Here is a 19593-nt window from a genome sequence, read left to right as displayed (position 1 = left end):
TGATATTTTGCCGTCTTATTTTCCTTGCAATCCTGCATTGACTACGTTTCTTTTGAGTCGAGGATCTATTAAAAACAACCTCTCTACCCCACAAAGATAGGGGAAGGTCTGCGAACATCCTATCATCCCCAGACTCCACTTATAAAATGACACTAGATATACCATTGTTGATCATATCTAAATCATCTTGTATATACCATAACTATTCTATCTACAACTATTATCTCTGATCTCTCATAATTTTCATTTCACTTCGTTAACTATTAGATCACACATTTTCGGCTTTTACACTAGCCTAAATAGACGATGCCACGATTTTCTAAAATTCCTTTCGTAATCACCAAATTGAAGGATTACCTTCACATTAGCCTTCAATATCTAGATGGTCCTCTTAGATTGGCTAATAACTTCAAACGGAGAGTAAACATAAAAAAGAAATTATGATATACATAGAAGCAAAGGATCAGTGCATAGATTACTCAAGATTTGCCTTGGATATGTTTGGTTCCAACTTTTAAAAAAGAAATTATGATATACATAGAAGCAAAGGATCAGTGCATAGATTACTCAAGATTTGCCTTGGATATGTTTGGTTCCAACTTTTATGAGGTACTTCAATTTTTATTTTATTTTTTATGACTTCTTAAAGAATTTTGAGGCATTTAGTGGATGATTTTTTTTTTTTTTTTTCTTAAAGAGAGATGAACCCGTGTATTAATTTTAATAAGGAAGAGATGTGAGATTGAGTGTTCCACTTAAGTTTTGTAAATTTATACGGTCAGGCCTTTCCCTGGACCCGACATGATCCATCATTCTCTAGACCACTCATAACGGGAGCTTAGTGCACTGAGACTGTCATTTTATTGTATCAATAACTGCATACAATAGACGCGACAAGGTCCAGCCCTTCCCAGGACCTCACGCATAGCGAGAGCATAAAATCACCTGAACAACCTCTTGCAGAAATGCAATAATTATATACCATAGATCCGACATAGTCCAGCCTCTTCCCAGGACCTCGTGCATAGCGATAGCTTAGGATATCAGACTTTTTCTTTATTTGTCCAAACAGTCACCCCTTATCCCATTCCGCTAATGATGAAGATACTTTAGCACTCCCCATTTTCAGTGTCAAAAAAACTTGCTTGGATATACATTAGATGCCAAAAGCCCCTAACCTATGCCTTTTTATCTTGTTGTAAACAACACAACAGATGTGAAGAAAAAAAAAATTGGTTTATTTCTTTTTAATACACACTAAACAAAGGTAAGCTATTAAACGACTAACTACACCAGTGAGAACCAGTAAAATTAGAGAATAAGTCCAGTTATGCACATCAAAGCCTAGCTCCAATAACTTGCCACATCGAGTTATCAGCCATACTCCTGAATATCTGAAGAGAAATGAAAAAAAAAAAAAGATTAGCTGAACTAGTTTAACCAAACAGATGAGAATGCAACAAAATGTGATTAACAACAATATATATATATATATATATATATATATATATATATATATATATATATATATATATATATATATATATATATATATATATATCTTGCCCGGATCTCTCCAAAATGCCAATCGGTGCGTGAGTCCGAGCAACATAGCCAAACAGGTGAGAAAATGCTAACAAAAATGTGATCCACAAGCAAAAAATTATGTTGCTCAGAGTCATAAAAAATTCCAACGGTGTGTGTCGGATCCTTCAAAAGTAGTTAGTGCGTTTTTAAGGATCTGATACAAGTATGACAAACAATTTGGAGAGTCCGAGCAACATAGCCAAACAAATGAGAAAATGCTAAAAAAATGTGATCAACAACAACCAAAAATATGTTGCTCGGACTCTTCAAAAATGCCGATGGGTGCTTGCCGGATCCTCCAAAAGTAGTTCATTTTTGGAGGATCTGATACGGGGACAACATTTTTGGAGAGTTCGAGCAACATAGCCAAATAATGAGGAAATGCTAACATAATGTGAATGGTGAAAACCAAAAACCATGTTAAAATTCTGAGAACTGGTGCCATATCAATCTATAGTTTCCTAAATGTCGAATATGAACTACCAACCTCTGCGCACTTGCAACGACAAATGCTTCCATAGCCCACCTTGGGTAACAAAACTTGGCTACATATTTTCCGACAGTACCATCTGGTTCCTGGTTTGCAATGAGAGTCAAAACAACAGGAACAAGGACACACCACTGTTCGAAAGGGGAAAGAAAAAGCTTGTTGTCAGCATAAAGAATCAGGAAAAAGAAATAACATCATGTCAATGGAGACGTGACAGTAGTACATACCAATTGTGCCTGTCCAGGTGCAAAGCAGATGGCAAACACATAAGCTATGCCAGTCACACAATATACAAGGCAGAGGAAAACGAGGTAGTTGTCCCCAAAGGTTGATCTTGGACTATTTAAGAAATAGAACATAGACAGGAAAACCAGAGGCTTTATAAGAGTATTGAAATGGTCTATTGTATCCTTGGAAAGAAAATAAGCTAGACTGCTCATCCCGCTTTCTCTCTCTCTCCAGTACTCTAATTTGTCCAACGAAAAGGATCTCAGTGCTGCAATCTTACAGAGGAGTGCTGCAAGAATGACATAAAGCAGGTAAAATTGCGTAGTATTTTGAACAGAAAAGCACGGCACATTTAATAAGTTGTACTACAAGTAATAGATGCAAATACAATCAGACCTTCTGTAACAGTCATCCTCTATAACAACATTTCATTATTTATTTATTTATTTTTAATCCAGAGTTATCACCCAAGCTATAATGACCAAGTTCTCTTTGGAACTGATTTTGCATGTTATGTTACATTATATGTTCTCTATTACAGCATTTCACTACAGCCAAAAAATATCCGTTGTTATAGAGAGGTTTGACTATATGGTTAATATACAAATGTGCTCTAAATTTGAGGCCATCAGACAACTTTGAATCATATTTCCATAGAAAGTAAAGCACGTTAAATCCAACAATATCTAAGGAAAATATATTCAGCTAGAAGATGTCTTGGTTTCGGATTTAGCAAGTATTCCACTTACACACAGCGATGACACTATACATATAGCCGTAGTATCCAAAGGTGTCGCCCTTCTGGTTGGATAGGATTCCTAAGCATGCTCCAGCAACCAAAAGGATTAAATAATCTGCTCCTTGTACTTGAGCTTCTCGCAATCTCTGTTTGCCTACCCTGAAAGATCGTAATCGCGTTAAACATTATCATATAATAACTTGCATCAGAAAAACCAGAAAACTGTGACAAGCTTCGTCATTGCATTAGACCAATGTCTCACTCTCCCTTGATTATTTGTATAATTTTTTTTTATTCTATCAAGTTTCAGCCAAACCAATTAATCTCTCCGTTAATTCTCTCGCCAGTTGTTGGACCAGAGAGAGAGTAGCAGATTTTAGCTGCATGTATTTCCATGTCATGAACTCTTACAAGTGGCTGACAGTTTTAGAAATTTAAGAGATTGTAGTAGGGGTAAGGTTTTCTTACAGGCGCTAGCCAAAATATACAAAACATACAACAACATACCCAGTGTGATCCCACAAGTGAGGTCTGAGGAGGGTGGGGGTGTACGCATATCTTACCCCTACCTTGTGTGAGGTAGAGAGGCTGTTTCCGATATAAAACATATACACTGATTATGTATATTATATGTATATTTACACTTAATGTACAAAGCCTATACTACCCCACAGAGGTAAGGATAAGGTCTGTGTACACCCCACCCTCCCCAAACCCCACTTGTGGGACTATACTGGGTATGTTGTTGTTTTTATTAATATACAAAGCCTATACATTTGCTGGCTATTACGTTTTTGAGCGGCCTAAAAATGTAATTATCCCTCCGGGAAAATATGACATGAATCTGGAGAACATAAGATACAATACCTTCCAAGATAATATCTATACTGCCGGTTTACGCCTGGAGTGTTTCTATTAGACAAGTCATGGGATTTCAACAAGCCATAAGACAGAGAATCTCGCTTCTCATGCCATGCATCAACAGAAAAAGATTGGTCAGGAGCTGCTGCAACACCCTTGGAGGACATTGCAATTTGATCACACAATTGCATCATATCTGGGGGTACAGGGTAACCATTATGAAGCATCCATCGGACAGGAAGTTGTTCCACGGTCACACCTCCACCTGGTTTGACCATACCCTCAAGGATGTCGATGAAATGGTCAGGAGGATTTACGCGATCTGGTACTGTGATTCCAAGACTTGCAAAGTATTCTTCTACTTTCTTCACAGGACCATGATATGCAACAAGACCACCTTTGGCTAGAAGTACCAAGTCATCGAACATCTTGTACAAGGTATAGCTGAAGAACATAAGGATAAGTCATTCTACCATATATATTAAGTTTAAGTTGTTAGAGAAAACACATTTTTATTTACTTAATTATATTCTCAACACGCCCCCTCACGTGCGGCCCTAATTCTTTTTTCATGAGCCAAGCACGTGGAAATTCTTTTTGATAATAGATGGCAGTGAGACTCGATCCCAGGACCTCAGCCTGCTTTGATACTATGTTGAAGTGTGACCATCTCATTTAAAAGCTTAAGCTATTAGGAGAGCACACTTTTATTTACTTAATCATACTATCAACACATATAATACAATATAGTCAAATTCTGTGCATACATGAAATCCTGCCTTCCGTTGCAACATAGTCTCAATAGTCTCATGATTTCAGAAGACATGCCTACTGAGCCAGCTCAAAATTTTTGCTTTTTGTTTTTCTATGAACAGGAACCAAACTGATAGAGCAAGAAAGGGAAAACATAAAAGTAAAAGCATCTTAAACTATCTAAATTGCTCCACTTATAATAACGTTTTGTTAGAACAACTTATTTAGACATAGAGAGAAATTATATTTCTGGGGTGATTCTTTTGTTTTTATACTATTGAAGTGTGTGACCATCTCATATAAAAAACTTAATTTGTTAGAGACAACAACAACAACATACCCAGTATGGTCCCACAAGTGGGGTCTGGGAGAGAGAGCACAACTTATATTTAATCAATTATATCTCCACCATGCCCCCCACGTGCGGGCTTGATTCTTTTTATGAGCCAAGCACGTCAAAATTCTAACTTGAACCCAGGACCGCCTGCTTTGATACCAAGTTAAGTGACTGACTAACTGATCTACAAGCTTAAGCTGTTTTATTTAATTTATTATGGCCAAAGTCATAGATGGACCCCTGAACTTGTCTTGATTTTTCATTTAGACCCCCCAACTGAAACGTTGACCATCTGGACCCTTGAACATAAGATAAACTGTGCCATTTGAAGACCTCGTGCCAGCTGGGCACACGCGTGCAGTACACTGCTTTAAACAAAGCGTGAGAGACCAAAATTTTTCTTTTTTAAAATTTTTAATCATTAAAAATTAATTTTAACAAAAACTCTATTTTAAAATCTATTTAAATAATTGAAAAACCCAACCCATCCTCTCCGATAGCCCACTTTGCCGCCGCTGCTCCACTTCAAAATCTATTTAAACAAATCTCCGACGAAAAACAACACCATTTTTTTAATTATTTAAATAGATTTTGAAGCAGCGGCGGCGGTGGGGGCGGCGGAGGCAGTGGCGGCGGTGAAGTGGGCTATCGGAGAGGATGGGTTGGGTTTTTCAGATTTTTTTAAAATTATTTAAATAGATTTTAATTTTTTTTTTTTTTGACATGGCTTATGTTTCCATCATTCCATGTCACAGCAAGTGTACTGCACACGTGTGCCCAGCTGGCACGAGGTGTTCAAATGACACAGTTTATCCTATGTTCGAGGGTCCACATGGTCAACGTTTCAGTTGGGGGGTCTAAATGAAAAATCAGGACAAGTTCAAGGGTCCATCTATGACTTTGGCCATTTATTATATCTCCAACATATACGTCTTGGTATAGTTGTAAACAGGGTTCAAATGCCCCTTTCCCCACTATTTATAACTTTTTCGATAAAACTACCAAATTGTATATCTAGTTTCCGTGCACAATACTAGAAGTTGATTAGCGATAAAAAGATCCGCATACCTTGGCTGGTGAACAACCATGCAAATGTTTACACCTTCAAGAGCTTCACGTCTAAGAGCTTTAAGAAGTAGGTTAGAAGATGAGCTGTCTAAACCAGATGTAGGTTCATCCAAGATCAGCAGTGAAGGTTCCATCACCATTTCCATCCCCACATTTACTCGTTTCCTTTGTCCACCAGAAATTCCACGCCTCTCAACAGTTCCAACCAGGGAATCTCTAACTGCCTGAAGACCCAATGATTCAATAACTCTTTCAACTACAAGAACCTTATCAGCCTTTGGCAAGTCTGCAGCTAGTCTTTATGATGTTGAAGGTTCAACAGAAGACATAAAATGACAATAAGAAAATGAGAACGAACATTTAGATGTCAAGTTAATCAAACTTGCTCCAAATGTAAACTTGGAATAACATCTTATGCGCAAGAAAAACGTAGAATACATGGAGGACAAATTTTCCAACTACTTAATAATAGGCATGTAGTAGAGCCTCAAGATATAGTTGAACAAAGAAATTAATAGAGCCTTAGTAGGCGTTTCACCATAGATTTCAAATATTTTTCACTTTATTTGGAATTTATGAAGTTGGAGTTGAAGATGGACTTGTGTTTGGTATACTTTTTTGAGAATAGAACACTTTATTTGGAATTTATAAAGATAAAGTTGGAATACGGGTTTGGAGCACTTTTCCAAATCTGGAATTCAACTCCAAGTTGGATTTGAAAATTTTATAACCAAACACTGATTTTGAAATAAAATGAAATATTATTCTAGAAAAAAAGTGAATAATTCTCATGCCCAAATGGCTCCTTAGTGACGTATCCACAATAGTAGCAGCAGGTTGGAACCAACAGCTTCCGATTTGAACCTTCTATACATGTGAAAATTAGGAATATTTTTAGACCCACATTTTCAACTACGAACTCAGGGCGTGGAATTGTGGATATTTCAAATAGAGCCTATATAACCTAAGATTAGCACACCCTACATAACAGTTCATCCAACAAGATTTAAAAGAGAAGAAACGGGTTGTTACTGCAAAGACAAGGCAAGATACTGAAAGATTAAACAGGCATTAAGTGTCATATAAACACTTGCTAAATGTAGAGTGACCCTCAGGAGACACAATCAACATGAGTGAAAAACTAAAAGAGTTATCGAAGTTTATGCACATCTGGAGAACATATATAGATTTACCAATAACTAAGGTGTTAAATGCAACTAAACCCTAGTTAAGATAATTGTAAGACAAAATAAATGAAACATCACAAGTTTACACTCATTGATAAGGTTTTCTACCATTTCTTTCCTTTTATCTTCACAAAATTCTGGAGTTATATTTTCAACTTGGTTGGTAAATAGAAAGTAAATAAAAGTTTAAAGAAGGATGAAAATCAAAATAACAATTCAAATACTTCCATTTCAACAAAACTTAAAAAAGGAAAGTGCTCCTCAGTCTCTCAAAGATAATATGGGAAAGATGCAGAATGTGTTTGAACTGATACCTGCATCTTGCATTAAACCGAAGATTCTCTTCGACAGTGAGGTTTCCATGGACTATATCATCTTGGGCAACATAACCTATAATTTTCTTGTACGAGTCCATAGATTCTGCCCTTCCATTTATGAGAACCATCCCAGATAACGTGCACTGCGTTATCTTACCAGCCACTGCAGAAAGAAAAGTAGTCTTCCCTGCCCCAGACGGGCCCATGACAGCAGAAATCCGACCAGGCATAAGTTTTCCAGTAACTGACCTCATCAAATGTTTGTGCTTCTTTTTCAGAGTAATAGTCAGATCTTTGAAAGCAATCTCAATAGGAGGCCTAGTTTTAATCTCAGTATTATCATCTGTTGCCATTGAGATAACTCCTGAGAATGTCATATTCTTAGTTTTTTGCTCCATAGCTTTCTCTTTCTCAAGCTGACCATACGCATATTTAAAAATTTGGCTCCTCGTATGCAGTTGTTTAGCATTGAGCGCTTGCTTCTTTATATTCTTATCTCCAATCTGCATATGGAACCCCTCAATATTATCCGACTCATTTTCAATTGAATGCATCATTTTTGTTAGATCACTTTGTCCTTTTTTCTTTCCTTTCGAAGATCCAGCTGAACTGCTTGGACCTTTAGGTGGTATGGATGATGCTTCATCATTAGTTTTAGGTAGGTTGAAAACTCCTCTTGGTCCTTGCTTCACACTCGTTTTCTTCGAGAACGTGCGAGATAACTGTTGTTGCAATCCAAAAGCACGTTTCTTAGCAACATCTTTTACTAATCCCCACCTTTCTCTTGCCTGTGCAGTTTCTCGTGCATGCCTTGCCGCAGCTTCCCTCGACTTGGCGACTCTTCGATACTTAGTATTTATGACTTGATCAGAGCAATTATAAACGAGGATCAGTATAAAACTCAAAACACCCTACATGTAAAGGTGAAGAAAGGTCAGATACTATGCAAAAAAACAGGAAAGAAATAGCACAAAATAAGATAAAGCACCCAAGCAAATTAGAATATAACTCAATATGAACTAATATCAAGTTTACATTAGTTAAGAGTTACAAAGAAAAGATGAAAATAAACTAAAAAGAACAATGGTTGTACACTTTAAAAGAAACTGAACACATTTCAAAATGTGGTCAGATTTGCAAAAGCAGCCAGATTGTAAAATTGGTCATATTTTGCAAAACTGGACAGATCTGCAAACTTCAATTAAGAAAAATCGATCATTAAATTCTGAATAAAAGAGTTGGTCTCTCATACTTCAGTGAAAAAGATAGAGGTTGAGACACTGAAAAAATCTAGAGAAAATTACAAAAAGTGGTATTCTATATAGCAACACCGGCCTTTTTTTTTACTCCCTTTTTTCCAAATTTATGAGAAAACGTTTGACCAGACACGGAGTTTTAAAATGAAAGGAAGACTTTTGAAACTTGTGGTAAAAAAAAATCAAAGCTATTTGTGGCTATATATCATCTCAGTAGGGGTAAAATGGGAAGTTTAAAGTCAAAAAGTACTATAAGTCACAATAATTAACAATTTAAAATTATTTAAAGGGCATATGAAAAATTTGTGGTCGAAGATTTTCTTGTTTGGCTCTCGAAAAACGAAAAGTATCACATAAATTCAGACAGAGGGAGTCCAAAATATAGAAAGATGTCATTCTTTTTGGAATGACTAAAAAAGAAAGAGTGTCACATAAATTGGGACGGAGGGAATAAGCCCCTTCAAACATAGACTTAAAACTGTGATAGCTTTTGGTAAATCCTCAGTCAATGTAAATCAAAGAACCAATTTAAGGAATATAGTGTATTTTCATGAAAAGAAATTAAATTGACTAAACTAAGAGTCCACTTACAATAAGGATAAAACCATATACATGCAGCTTTTGTTTATCTGATTGTGCGTGGCATTGACCCAACTTGATGCATGCTGCAATGGTCAAAATGCCAAAAATGAACATCTTTGTTTGCTGTCATAGTAAACGTAACATTGAAGCAAAAAAATTAACTTAACAGATCCCCAAGTAAAACAATTGTTACTAGTGTTGATTTGTACATTTTCATGCCAGAACTATCTGGATATTTAAATAAGACTTTTTTTAAACAGAAATCAGAGTACCGTTTGCCTAAGAAATAAGTTCTCTGTGAGCCTATACAATAAAGTCGAGACAACAACCCATACCCTCAACTAATATGAGACTCTAAAATATCTCAAAGGTACCGAGAGGTGGAAACTAAAGGCCAAGACCGACTTAATACAATAAAGTGAACTAGATGAGATCCTAAACAATGGACATTAGATATAGTCCAGTCTGTGCTGGAACATATTACTCCCTCTGTTCTAATTTTTGTGAAGGTGTTTCACTGGGCACAGAGATTAAGAAAGAAAGAACGGAAGACTTTTGAAACTTGTAGTTTAAGATAGGCCATAGAAACTTTTATGGCAAGAAAGTATATCATTAAGGGTAAAATGTAAAGTTTAATGTTAAATTGTTACTACTATAGAAAGATATCAATTTTTTGGGATTGATTAGAAAGGAAAGAGTGTCACATAAATTGAGACAGAGGGAGTAATATATAGCCGTTGTAATCTCTAGTTTACCAAGCTAAGATATCAAAGCTTCCTAGAATCAAGAGGATTTACGTTTCGGTTCCGTAGAGCCCTTCCGGCAGTAATTTCTGGAAATACACAAATAGAAACATAGTAAGTTAAGATTGTAATAGCATTACAAAGTGATGGTAATTAATGCATCGGAAATTCTAGTTCAAGTTAAATTCAATACCCTTCCGAGCAAGTAACCTTTTTGGTGGTAGTCGGACAATAAGATCCTGGTGAGCAGAATAACTCTCCACCACTTGTTTCACTACCCCAAAGATCAGCTGCTCCACAAGTGTGATTTACCTTGCCTGGAGGTAATTGGTATGAATATCTGGAAATTTTCTTTACCAAATACGTATTAGCTGATCATAATATGACTATAGAAGGCATGCTGAAATAGGATAAGCAAAAGTGGAGCTAGAAAAACTTACGGATCACATACACCAGTTGTTTTGTTGAGTGTAGCACGAGGACAGTAAGCTCCTAACGGACAAGCTGCATAACATATGATAGGGACCCTTCAGATTAAATATAAAACCTCAAGGTTTAAAAAGTTTATTCATCAATTTCAAAGGTAAGATGGAGTTCAATATGGAATGTAAGTTACTCGAGATAACAAAAATTGTATTTGGCAAAACATACATTCAATTTGGTAGCATTCATATACTCCCTCCTTTTCAATGTGTTTGTCATAGTTTGACTGGGGACGGAGTTTAAAAAAGTAAAGAAAACTTTTAAATCTTGTAGTCTTAAACTAAAGATATGTATAATGTACCCAAATCCCCTCTAATCTTGTGGTCTTAACCTACCATGTAGGATGTTGAAACTAAAGAGTTGCAAAATTAGGAAAGAGACATCCTTTTTTAAACAGACTAAAAGGGAAAGTAAAACAAACAAATTGAAATAAAGGGAGTATTTGGCAAGACATAATTTAATTTGGTAGCATTCATTTTAATTTACATCATTGTTAATGCAGAGGTTGCTAGTGTTGTAGATTGAGTGTTTCAGGACAAGACTGGACTCACTAACAAACACTTCACACCTTCATCAAGGACAAGCCTAGACTCATTACAAAAGCTCTAAACACGCCTTCATTTCCATGCAAGAAGTAACGTATATCCATAATAACTAAGCAAAATAGTGACAGTGACTTTTATCACAGATGAATGAAATTGAGCATTACACAATATCTGCAAACAGAGGAATTAAATACTTTTGCAACAGCTGGGCTACCAAAAGGTTTCTTTTAGTACCTATAACTTAAATCCTTACATATATTACGTACAAAATCTTCGAAACACATTTCCAAGACAACTATTGAGGAATGGGTTTTAGTTCTACGCAATCATGGTTAAAAAATATTTACACGATGGTAAATCTCTAATCTAGTTAGTAACTTGTAAAAATGGTATATAACCTTCCATCACTGGTTAAACTTCACTGATAATGTAAAAAACCTCTTTACACAATCAATTCACTTATATGGTACAACAACAACAACATACCCAGTGAAATCCCACAACGTGGGGTCTGGGGAGGGTAGAGTGTACCCTACCTTGGAAGATAGAGAGGTTTTATCCGAGAGAACCTCGGCTCAAGCTAAAGCATGACAAAAAAGGTTAGATAAGGACAAGCAATTCAAAGCAGTATGAAAAATGAAAATAACGAAAGCGAAAAAGCCATGATAAAGCAGAAAAAAGGAGCAGTAGGTACAACAGATAAATAAGATAATCAAAGTACAAGAAACAACAAATAGTAGTAGAAATCCAAGGATGAGAAACTATAGAGCAATACTGTGAGTCTGTGACTACTAGTATGAAATTCACTTATTGGTAATAACTGGTAAATCTCTATGATAACTGACCTGCTATCACAGGTTAAACTACATTGATAACACAAGAATCTTTATACTACCGTGCATATAATTTAAAATATTAAGAAGGGAGTCGATAGATATGCTTACGTATCATGCAAGTCAAGCCTCGAGGGCAGAAAAAACCCTCACAACAAGGTTGATTGTCACGAGTCCGATCAGGCATATCTTTTGCATTCTTAAGGTCAACTTTCTGATTCGTACCAACACTGCAAGACCAGCCTGGTTCACATCCAGGAACCCATGATGTCAAGTTACAGTTCCTATTGGGTCTTAAGACTTGAGTTTTTTTGGCTGATTTTGTATCCAGAAAACTTGAGAAGTAGAACTTCATCTCTGCAGCGTTACATAGCCTCTGTGTCACGTCTGTTAAAATGACCAGCATATTGTTAGTGATTAAGGGTATCAGAATTTGAACAAGCAAAATTTCGATGCACAAATAGGTAACAAAATGACAAGAACTTCCACTTGATTTTTGTAGCTTGTTTCTTTTAGGAGTCATTTGGTTGCTAGTTAGGAACTGAATTATAATAAGCATAACCAGTACCAAGTTTGGTAGCATTTTAGTTGCTATGTATAAAATTCAGCACATCAAGTACGATGTCTAGTTACCAACTTACGATCCCACATAACTAATGCATGTATGAGTTATGAGGGAATCTATGTATTATGTAGGGTAGAAGATGGAATAACAAATTACATAAATTACTAAACCCTGCATAACTAAACTCTGCATAACTAATTCCTGCATAACTTGTCCCTACATTACTAATACATGCATAATTCTACCAGAACCAAACGACCCCTTAAAGCTTAAGTTATACACATACAGTGTAAAACATGCCAGGCTTAACATGGAGAGTTATGTGTCAGCGAAAAGAACATGGGGCATAAACCCTTTCTTTAATATGCCCCATGAATTGATAAAAACCGGTCATTTCAAGTGTCACGGTTAATCATAGTATATTCCGAATCTTGAATTCATTTGAGAAGACAAAGTGGTGACCAAAATATTTGCCAGCAAGTTCATTAGGATCGACGCATGCAAAAAGCATCTTGTGACTAAAAGCATAAGCAAATTACATCCAATAAACAAAACTAATGCAAGAAATAATGACAAATTCTAAATTTTGTTTACAATTAAGGATGATTAAGGTGTTTGATGATATGAAGCTAGTAATCTCTTAGAGCTCTCCACCTTAACATGTACGCGACCACATAATTGATTACAACAACGAAAAAAGAATCAATACCATTGGTCTCTTTAAAGCAATTGTTTAAGAATTCCAAGTTTTTGCGAAAATTAAATGCCTCAAACAACTCAGCATCCCTAAAACAAGAAAAGATTAAGTTGATAATTAGAAAAATAGAAGTATATATATACATAAATCATAATTATGTTAAACTATAATGCAAAATTAACACTTACACATCATTAATGCAGAATCCCAAAGCTTTGGTGATATCAGTATGGAATACCTTTGTAAGATTTGCAAGTTGGTTATAAATAAAAGATGCAAGAACTGGCACAGCAGTATTAGCAGGAGATTGTTTACTAGTTGAACACAAAACACATGGGGAAAAACCCAAAACAAGAATCATAAACAAATAATAACAGGGTAACCATATCCTAGTTTTACCCATTTCATCTAATATTTCCAAATTAGTAATGCCCAAGGAATATTAATTTCCAAGAACAATGCCACCACTAATGAAACATAAAACTTGAATAGAAAATAAAAACAACCCAAGAACCAAAGAGATGAAATTTTTCAAGGGGTGACGGGCATTTTTCAAGAAACTAGAAAAAAGAAACAACCCAAGAACCAAAAAGATGAATTTTTTCAAGAAATGAAGGACCTTTTTTTCAAGAAATAGATAAACTGAAACAACCCAAGCCAAGAACCAAAAAAATAGTAATTTTTTCAAGAAATGAAGGACATTTTTTTTCAAAAAACACAGAAAATAAAAACAACCCAAGAACCATAAAGATGAAATTTTCAAGGAATTAAGGACATTTTTCAAGAAACTAGAAAATATAAACTACCCAACAACCAAAAAGATAAAAAAATTCAAGGGTGTAAGGACATGTTTGAAGAAAACAGAAAACTAAAACAACCCAAGAGGCAAAAGATTAAATTTTTCAAGAAAATAGGAACAACCCAAGAACCAAAAAGATGAATTTTTTCAAGGAGTGAAGCACATTTTTCAAGAAAACAGAAAATAAAAACAACCCAATAACCAAAAAGATGAATTTTCTCAAGAAAATGGGAAATAGGAACAATTCAAGAGCCAAAAAGTTTAAATTTTTAAGGGGAGGAAGGACTTTTTTATTTTTATTTTTTGGGTTCAAATGGCCATGGAGACAAGAAGAAGCTCCAGAACCAAAGGAGTTTCAGCAGCCAAAAAAAAAACAAGAAAAAGTTTTTTTGGTCAAAATTTTTGAGAGAAGAATAGTGAGAGAGATGTGTAGATTCTGGGAGGAGTTGCACTGTTTTTGGAAGAGAAATGGCATTGAGAGATTAATGGCTGAATTGGAGGATAGGAATTAACGTTTGCATGTTAGTAATATGTTTCTGTTTGTATGCTTTAGTCAGTGCATGCAAATGTTTTTGGTAGATAGTTTTGTCCAATGCTCTCTTTTTATTCCCTACACGTTTATCGAGAAAAAACTAAAGAGCAAAAAGGACCTCTTATAAAAAATGGACTCCTTGATGTCCAAGTACCAGAAGTTATTGTCTTAGAGCCCGTTTGGCTTAGCTTATAAGTTGTTCAACGCACCTTATAAGTTGTTTTCAATTTTTTTTAAGTATTTTATTAGTCAGTTTATAAGTTATTTTGTGCTTAAAATAAATCTAAAAAAATAATTAAACCCGTTTGACTTATCTTTAAAAAAACAGCTTATAAGATGTTTTCAGCTTCTTAGCTACTTTTTTTTAGCCCATCCAAACAGGCTCTTAAGCTCATTTTAGTTACTCCTCCGTTCACTTTTACTTATCAATTTTAGAATATCAAGCTAAGACAATTTATTTTTTTCTATTTTACCCATAATATTAATTACTCACTTTAAATTATTTTTTAAATCTAATAAAAATATGCACTAATTAATATGAATATATTGATAAATTATGTACTTTATTTATTATTTTTTAAAAGGAAAAATTTAAAGTGCACAAATAAAAGTAAGAGTAGAATATTTTATTGGGGCTCTATTCGGAGTGATTTTCAAAAGCCAAATCTAGTAGAAAACTGCTGACCGCTATAGTGCTGTACCAGTTTCAGAAAACCTTGATTGTGACAGTAAGAGCCCGTTTGGATTGGCTTACAGCTTAAAGCTGTTTGCAGCTTATAAGCTGAAAAAAATAAGTTGGGGTAGTCCAACTTATTTTTTTTGGCTTATAAGTTGTTTTCAGCTTATAAGCTGCTTTAGATAAATTAAGTCAAATGGGTCCAATTATTTTTTTGAGCTTATTTTAAGCATAAAATGACTTTAAGCTGGCCAGCCAAACACTCAAAAAAGCTGAAAACAGCTTATAAGCCAACTTATAAGCCAATCCAAACGGGCTCTAAATTTCTGCAACATCATGAATATTGTTTTGATTGTTTAATGGGCAAAGGTGCAAATACACCGCTCAATTTTGCGATTTCGAGCAGATATATTTTTCACTATAAAAGTGGTGTATATATACATCTGCCGTTACTAAATGATGCAAATATATCCTGCCGTTATAAAATAGTGCAAATATACCTTTTTGTTGACGGAATTTTTTTAAAAACAATCATGTAGGTTATTTTTAATTAAAAAAATGTCATATGACTTGAAAAAAAAAAAGTATATCCATTTTTTTAGTAGACATACTTTTCTAAAGTCATATAGTAATTTTTTTTCTTGTGGATCAAATCTGATTCATTTGAAAAATGGGTATACTTGTTTTTGGTATTTCCCATTTTCACAATTAATGTATTGGGTTGTTGGTTGTTGAAGAGATTAAAAAAACTTCTATAAAGACAAAAGGCAAGAATTGGTTAGATCATCGAGTGAGGTCTAGAAGTCTTGACTTAGAGCATGTATAAAAGTGTTAAGAGTGCTATATTTTTTTTATAATACACGTAAGGGCGTGAATTTGGTAAGATCATTTCTCTATTCCTCTTCTTTCTCAGTGTAATTATGAGGATGAAAATGTTTCAAGGTATCTTTTTGTATGCTTCTCGTTGTAACCAAAGGTAGTAATTACGAGCATGACGATGAGGAAATAATTGGAGGTTATTCATGTTCATTTTCTCATTGTACTTCCAAGTTCCAATAATTTCTAAACAAGTGATTAATTTTTATGCTTACATGCATTTGTGGTGGAAGTAAGAAATATTGAACCTATGAGGATATTTTATCTACTGGAAGTTCGTGTTTGGTGCTATACGGGTTTCTTTCTTGGGATTAATGATTATTATAACTCAAAAACTTTATTATCCATTGTGCGGTTGAATGCTTGAGAGTTTCTTGTGTTAAAAAGAGGTATTTATAGATTAAAGAAATCTCATGTTAACAAATGATGAAGGTAATCTTTTCTAAAGGAATACCAAATGGAAGTTTGGTGTGAGATGCTTCTTATGAACACGTCATATATAATTGGGAACTCTTAGGTTCAAGTATCATGGATCAATGAGCAATTATGTCTCTTTTTTTTCCTTCAAAAGAGGTTTTTTTTTTTTTTTTTTTAGCAACAAATGTGAATATTACCATTAACACAAACAATACTTACAAAATTAAAGAGCACCCACCCTCAGGTCCACCTTCTAAGAAGGTTAGATTGAGCAGTAAGCCTCAAGCCAATACGTCAACTAGTTACAAATATTTCTGCCAAAACTCCCTACATCTATATGCACGTTTTGTGTCCTTAAAAAACTCAATTCTTTCTGCTATATCTCTTGTAATCTGCTCTACCGTATCTGTGTATTGTATTGTTGCCTTCTTGAAGTGTTTCCAATTTCTTGTTTTCCATACTTGACACACCATTGTTCCTATCAAAGCAGCCACCACTTTCTTTTTAAATTTTTTTCAGTGTTTCTTCTTTATCTCCTGTAATACTGTCTTCATTTCCCCAGCAGGCAATGAAATGTTTGCACATTGCATCAGTCCAGCTCTCACAGCAGCTGCATATTCACAATCTACGAATAGGTGTTTGCCTGTCTCCAAAACTTTTAATTGGCATAGCTCATAGCTCGCATCCTCTATAGGAATGTTCATACGTATTAATCTTTCCTTAGTGAGTAATCTGCCATGAACCGCTATCCACATGATGAATCTGTGCTTAGGTAGGGAGACAGTGTTCCAAACAAGATCTGCTACATCCAGTTTCGCCCGTTGGCCAATCAGTGCTAAATAACCACTTGAGATGGAATACTTCCCACTAGCAGTTAGAAGGAATTTCCTTTGTGCATACCAATGTTGCATTCTTTCCTTCAAAGCATTGATTTTTCGCCAATACCAACTGCTATCTGCAGGTGGTTTGTGAGTCCAAAAAGTTTCATCTTTGATATATATCCCATGCACCCATTTCATCCATAACGACTCTTTATTCGTAGCCAATTTCCACAGTAGTTTGCCAACAGAGGCTAGGTTCCAGCTGCCACAACCCTTGATGTTTAATCCACCTTGCTTTTTAGGAAAACACACCTTATCCCATGAAATGAGTGAAATTTTCCTTTTCTCATTCGTTCTGCCCCAAAGATACTCTCTACATTTCCTATCTATCTACCTCAGTCACAATGCTTTGAGGCAGAATGAAAACAGACCCCCAGAAGCTATGTATTATTGAAAACAAAACAGCCAAAATTACTTGAAGTTTCCCGACATATGTTAATTGTTTAGCATACATTGTCTTAATCCTGCTTGTAATTTTATCAACTAATTGGTGACATTCTAGTTTACTTCACTTCTTAGAGGAGAGAGGAAGACCCAAATACCTTATTGAAAATATCCCTTGCGTAAATCGAGTCAAGTCCAACAGCTGATGTTTCAGCGCATCATCCACTCCGGCTAAGAAAATATTTGACTTGTCCATGTTGGCTACAAGCCCTGAGGTAGCGCTAAAGTGAGCTAGAGCCTCTTTTACCCTTACACATATCACCTTTGCAGAAAATCATTAAATCATCTGCAAAGATCAGATGGTTCAGCCTTAGAGTCTTGCACATAGGGTGGAACTTGAAATCTGGCAAATTACTCATAGTCTTCAATACCCTTGAGAGATATTCCATCACAAGGACAAAGAGTAAGGGGGATGCTGGGTCCCCTTGTCTTAAACCCCTCTGCCCTTCAAAATAATCATACCCTTCTCCGTTCAACTTGATAGTGTATTTTGGGGAGGAGACACATACCATAATCAGCTTTATGAACTTGGCTAGAAAACCAAATCCCACTAGTGCTTCTTCAAGGAACTCCCAACTCACCATGCCATATGCCTTTCGAAGATCTATCTTCATTAAACATCTTGGAGTAGTCTTCCTGTTATTGTGTCTTAATAGATCATGACAAATCAAAATATTATGCACCATCGATCTTCCTTGAACAAACGCTGCCTGATTATCTGCCACTATATGGCTCACAGCTTCTTTCAATCCACTACAAATCATTTTAAATGCATTTGTATATCACATTACAACAAGCAATTGGTCGAAATTAGCTTTCTAACTCTGGAACATTTACCTTTGGAATTAAGACAATATTTGTGGCATTCAGCTGTTTAAGTAATTTCTCATTCTGAAAAACTCCAGTACTGCAGTAGTTATGTCACTTCCAACTATCCCCCAAGCATCACGGAAGAAACCACTTCCATATCCATCGGGCCCTGGACTCTTAGTTTGGTCAATCTGAAATATAGTTTTCTTCACATCTTTGGCAGCAAATGGCATCAATAGCTTCAACTGGTGTTCTATACCCAACACTGGACTATTTTGTAAAATAACATGTTGTGCACTCACTCTTGAGCTGGCTCTTTTCCCTAAAAATTCTTTATAGTACTCAACAAAAACACCTGCAATCCCTGCTGGATCTGTTTTCCAATTTTCTTGTCCATCTTTAATTTGTGTGGTTGCTTGCTTCAATCTTTGATGTTTAATTACTGCAAAGAAGTACCTAGTGTTGTCATCTCCGAGTCTCAACCAAGTTACTTTGCTTTGTTGCTGGAGATATATTTCAGCTAGGTATGAAGTCTCTTTAAATCTCAAGTAACTCTCTCTTTCAAGCTTTTGGTACTCCGGGTTCCTTGGTTGAGTTTGTAGCTGTGCTTGGGCCTGCTTTAGGTTTGCCCTGTCCTCTTCGGCCCCCTTTATTATGTTCCTACAATGTTGGGCATTTAGTTGCTTCAGATTCTTCTTCAGTAATTTCAGCCTTTTAACCATTTGCATCATTTTGCACCCTTGAATAGGTATTTCCCATCCGGCTTTCACTATGTCTAGAAATTTAGGATGTTTCCCCCATACATTACTATATAAGAAGGATTTTTTCTTCCCCATCCTCTCTTCTTCCAGAATTACTTTGGCAGGGCAGTGGTCACTTATGCCTTC

The 19593-nt window shown here is 35.5% G+C and overlaps 1 protein-coding gene across 1 annotated transcript; it reads right to left on the bottom strand.

Moving 5' to 3' along the window:
- Window positions 1-828: 828 nt before the first annotated feature.
- LOC132630031 (putative white-brown complex homolog protein 30) lies at window positions 829-14581 on the bottom strand. The gene is made up of 14 exons (XM_060345542.1): window positions 13460-14581; window positions 13284-13360; window positions 12121-12396; window positions 10589-10652; window positions 10342-10488; window positions 10203-10237; window positions 9415-9488; window positions 7565-8478; window positions 6064-6360; window positions 3912-4349; window positions 3055-3203; window positions 2305-2594; window positions 2075-2208; window positions 829-1394 (listed from the first exon to the last, which is right to left on the bottom strand). Exons 1-14 carry the CDS (start codon window positions 13672-13674, stop codon window positions 1238-1240), a joined length of 3267 nt encoding a protein of 1088 aa, XP_060201525.1. The 5' UTR covers window positions 13675-14581; the 3' UTR covers window positions 829-1237.
- Window positions 14582-19593: the final 5012 nt, after the last annotated feature.

This window comes from Lycium barbarum, chromosome 3 (assembly GCF_019175385.1).
Source record: "Lycium barbarum isolate Lr01 chromosome 3, ASM1917538v2, whole genome shotgun sequence".
Taxonomy (NCBI): domain Eukaryota; kingdom Viridiplantae; phylum Streptophyta; class Magnoliopsida; order Solanales; family Solanaceae; genus Lycium; species Lycium barbarum.
This window is presented reverse-complemented; position numbering and strand designations above follow the sequence as displayed.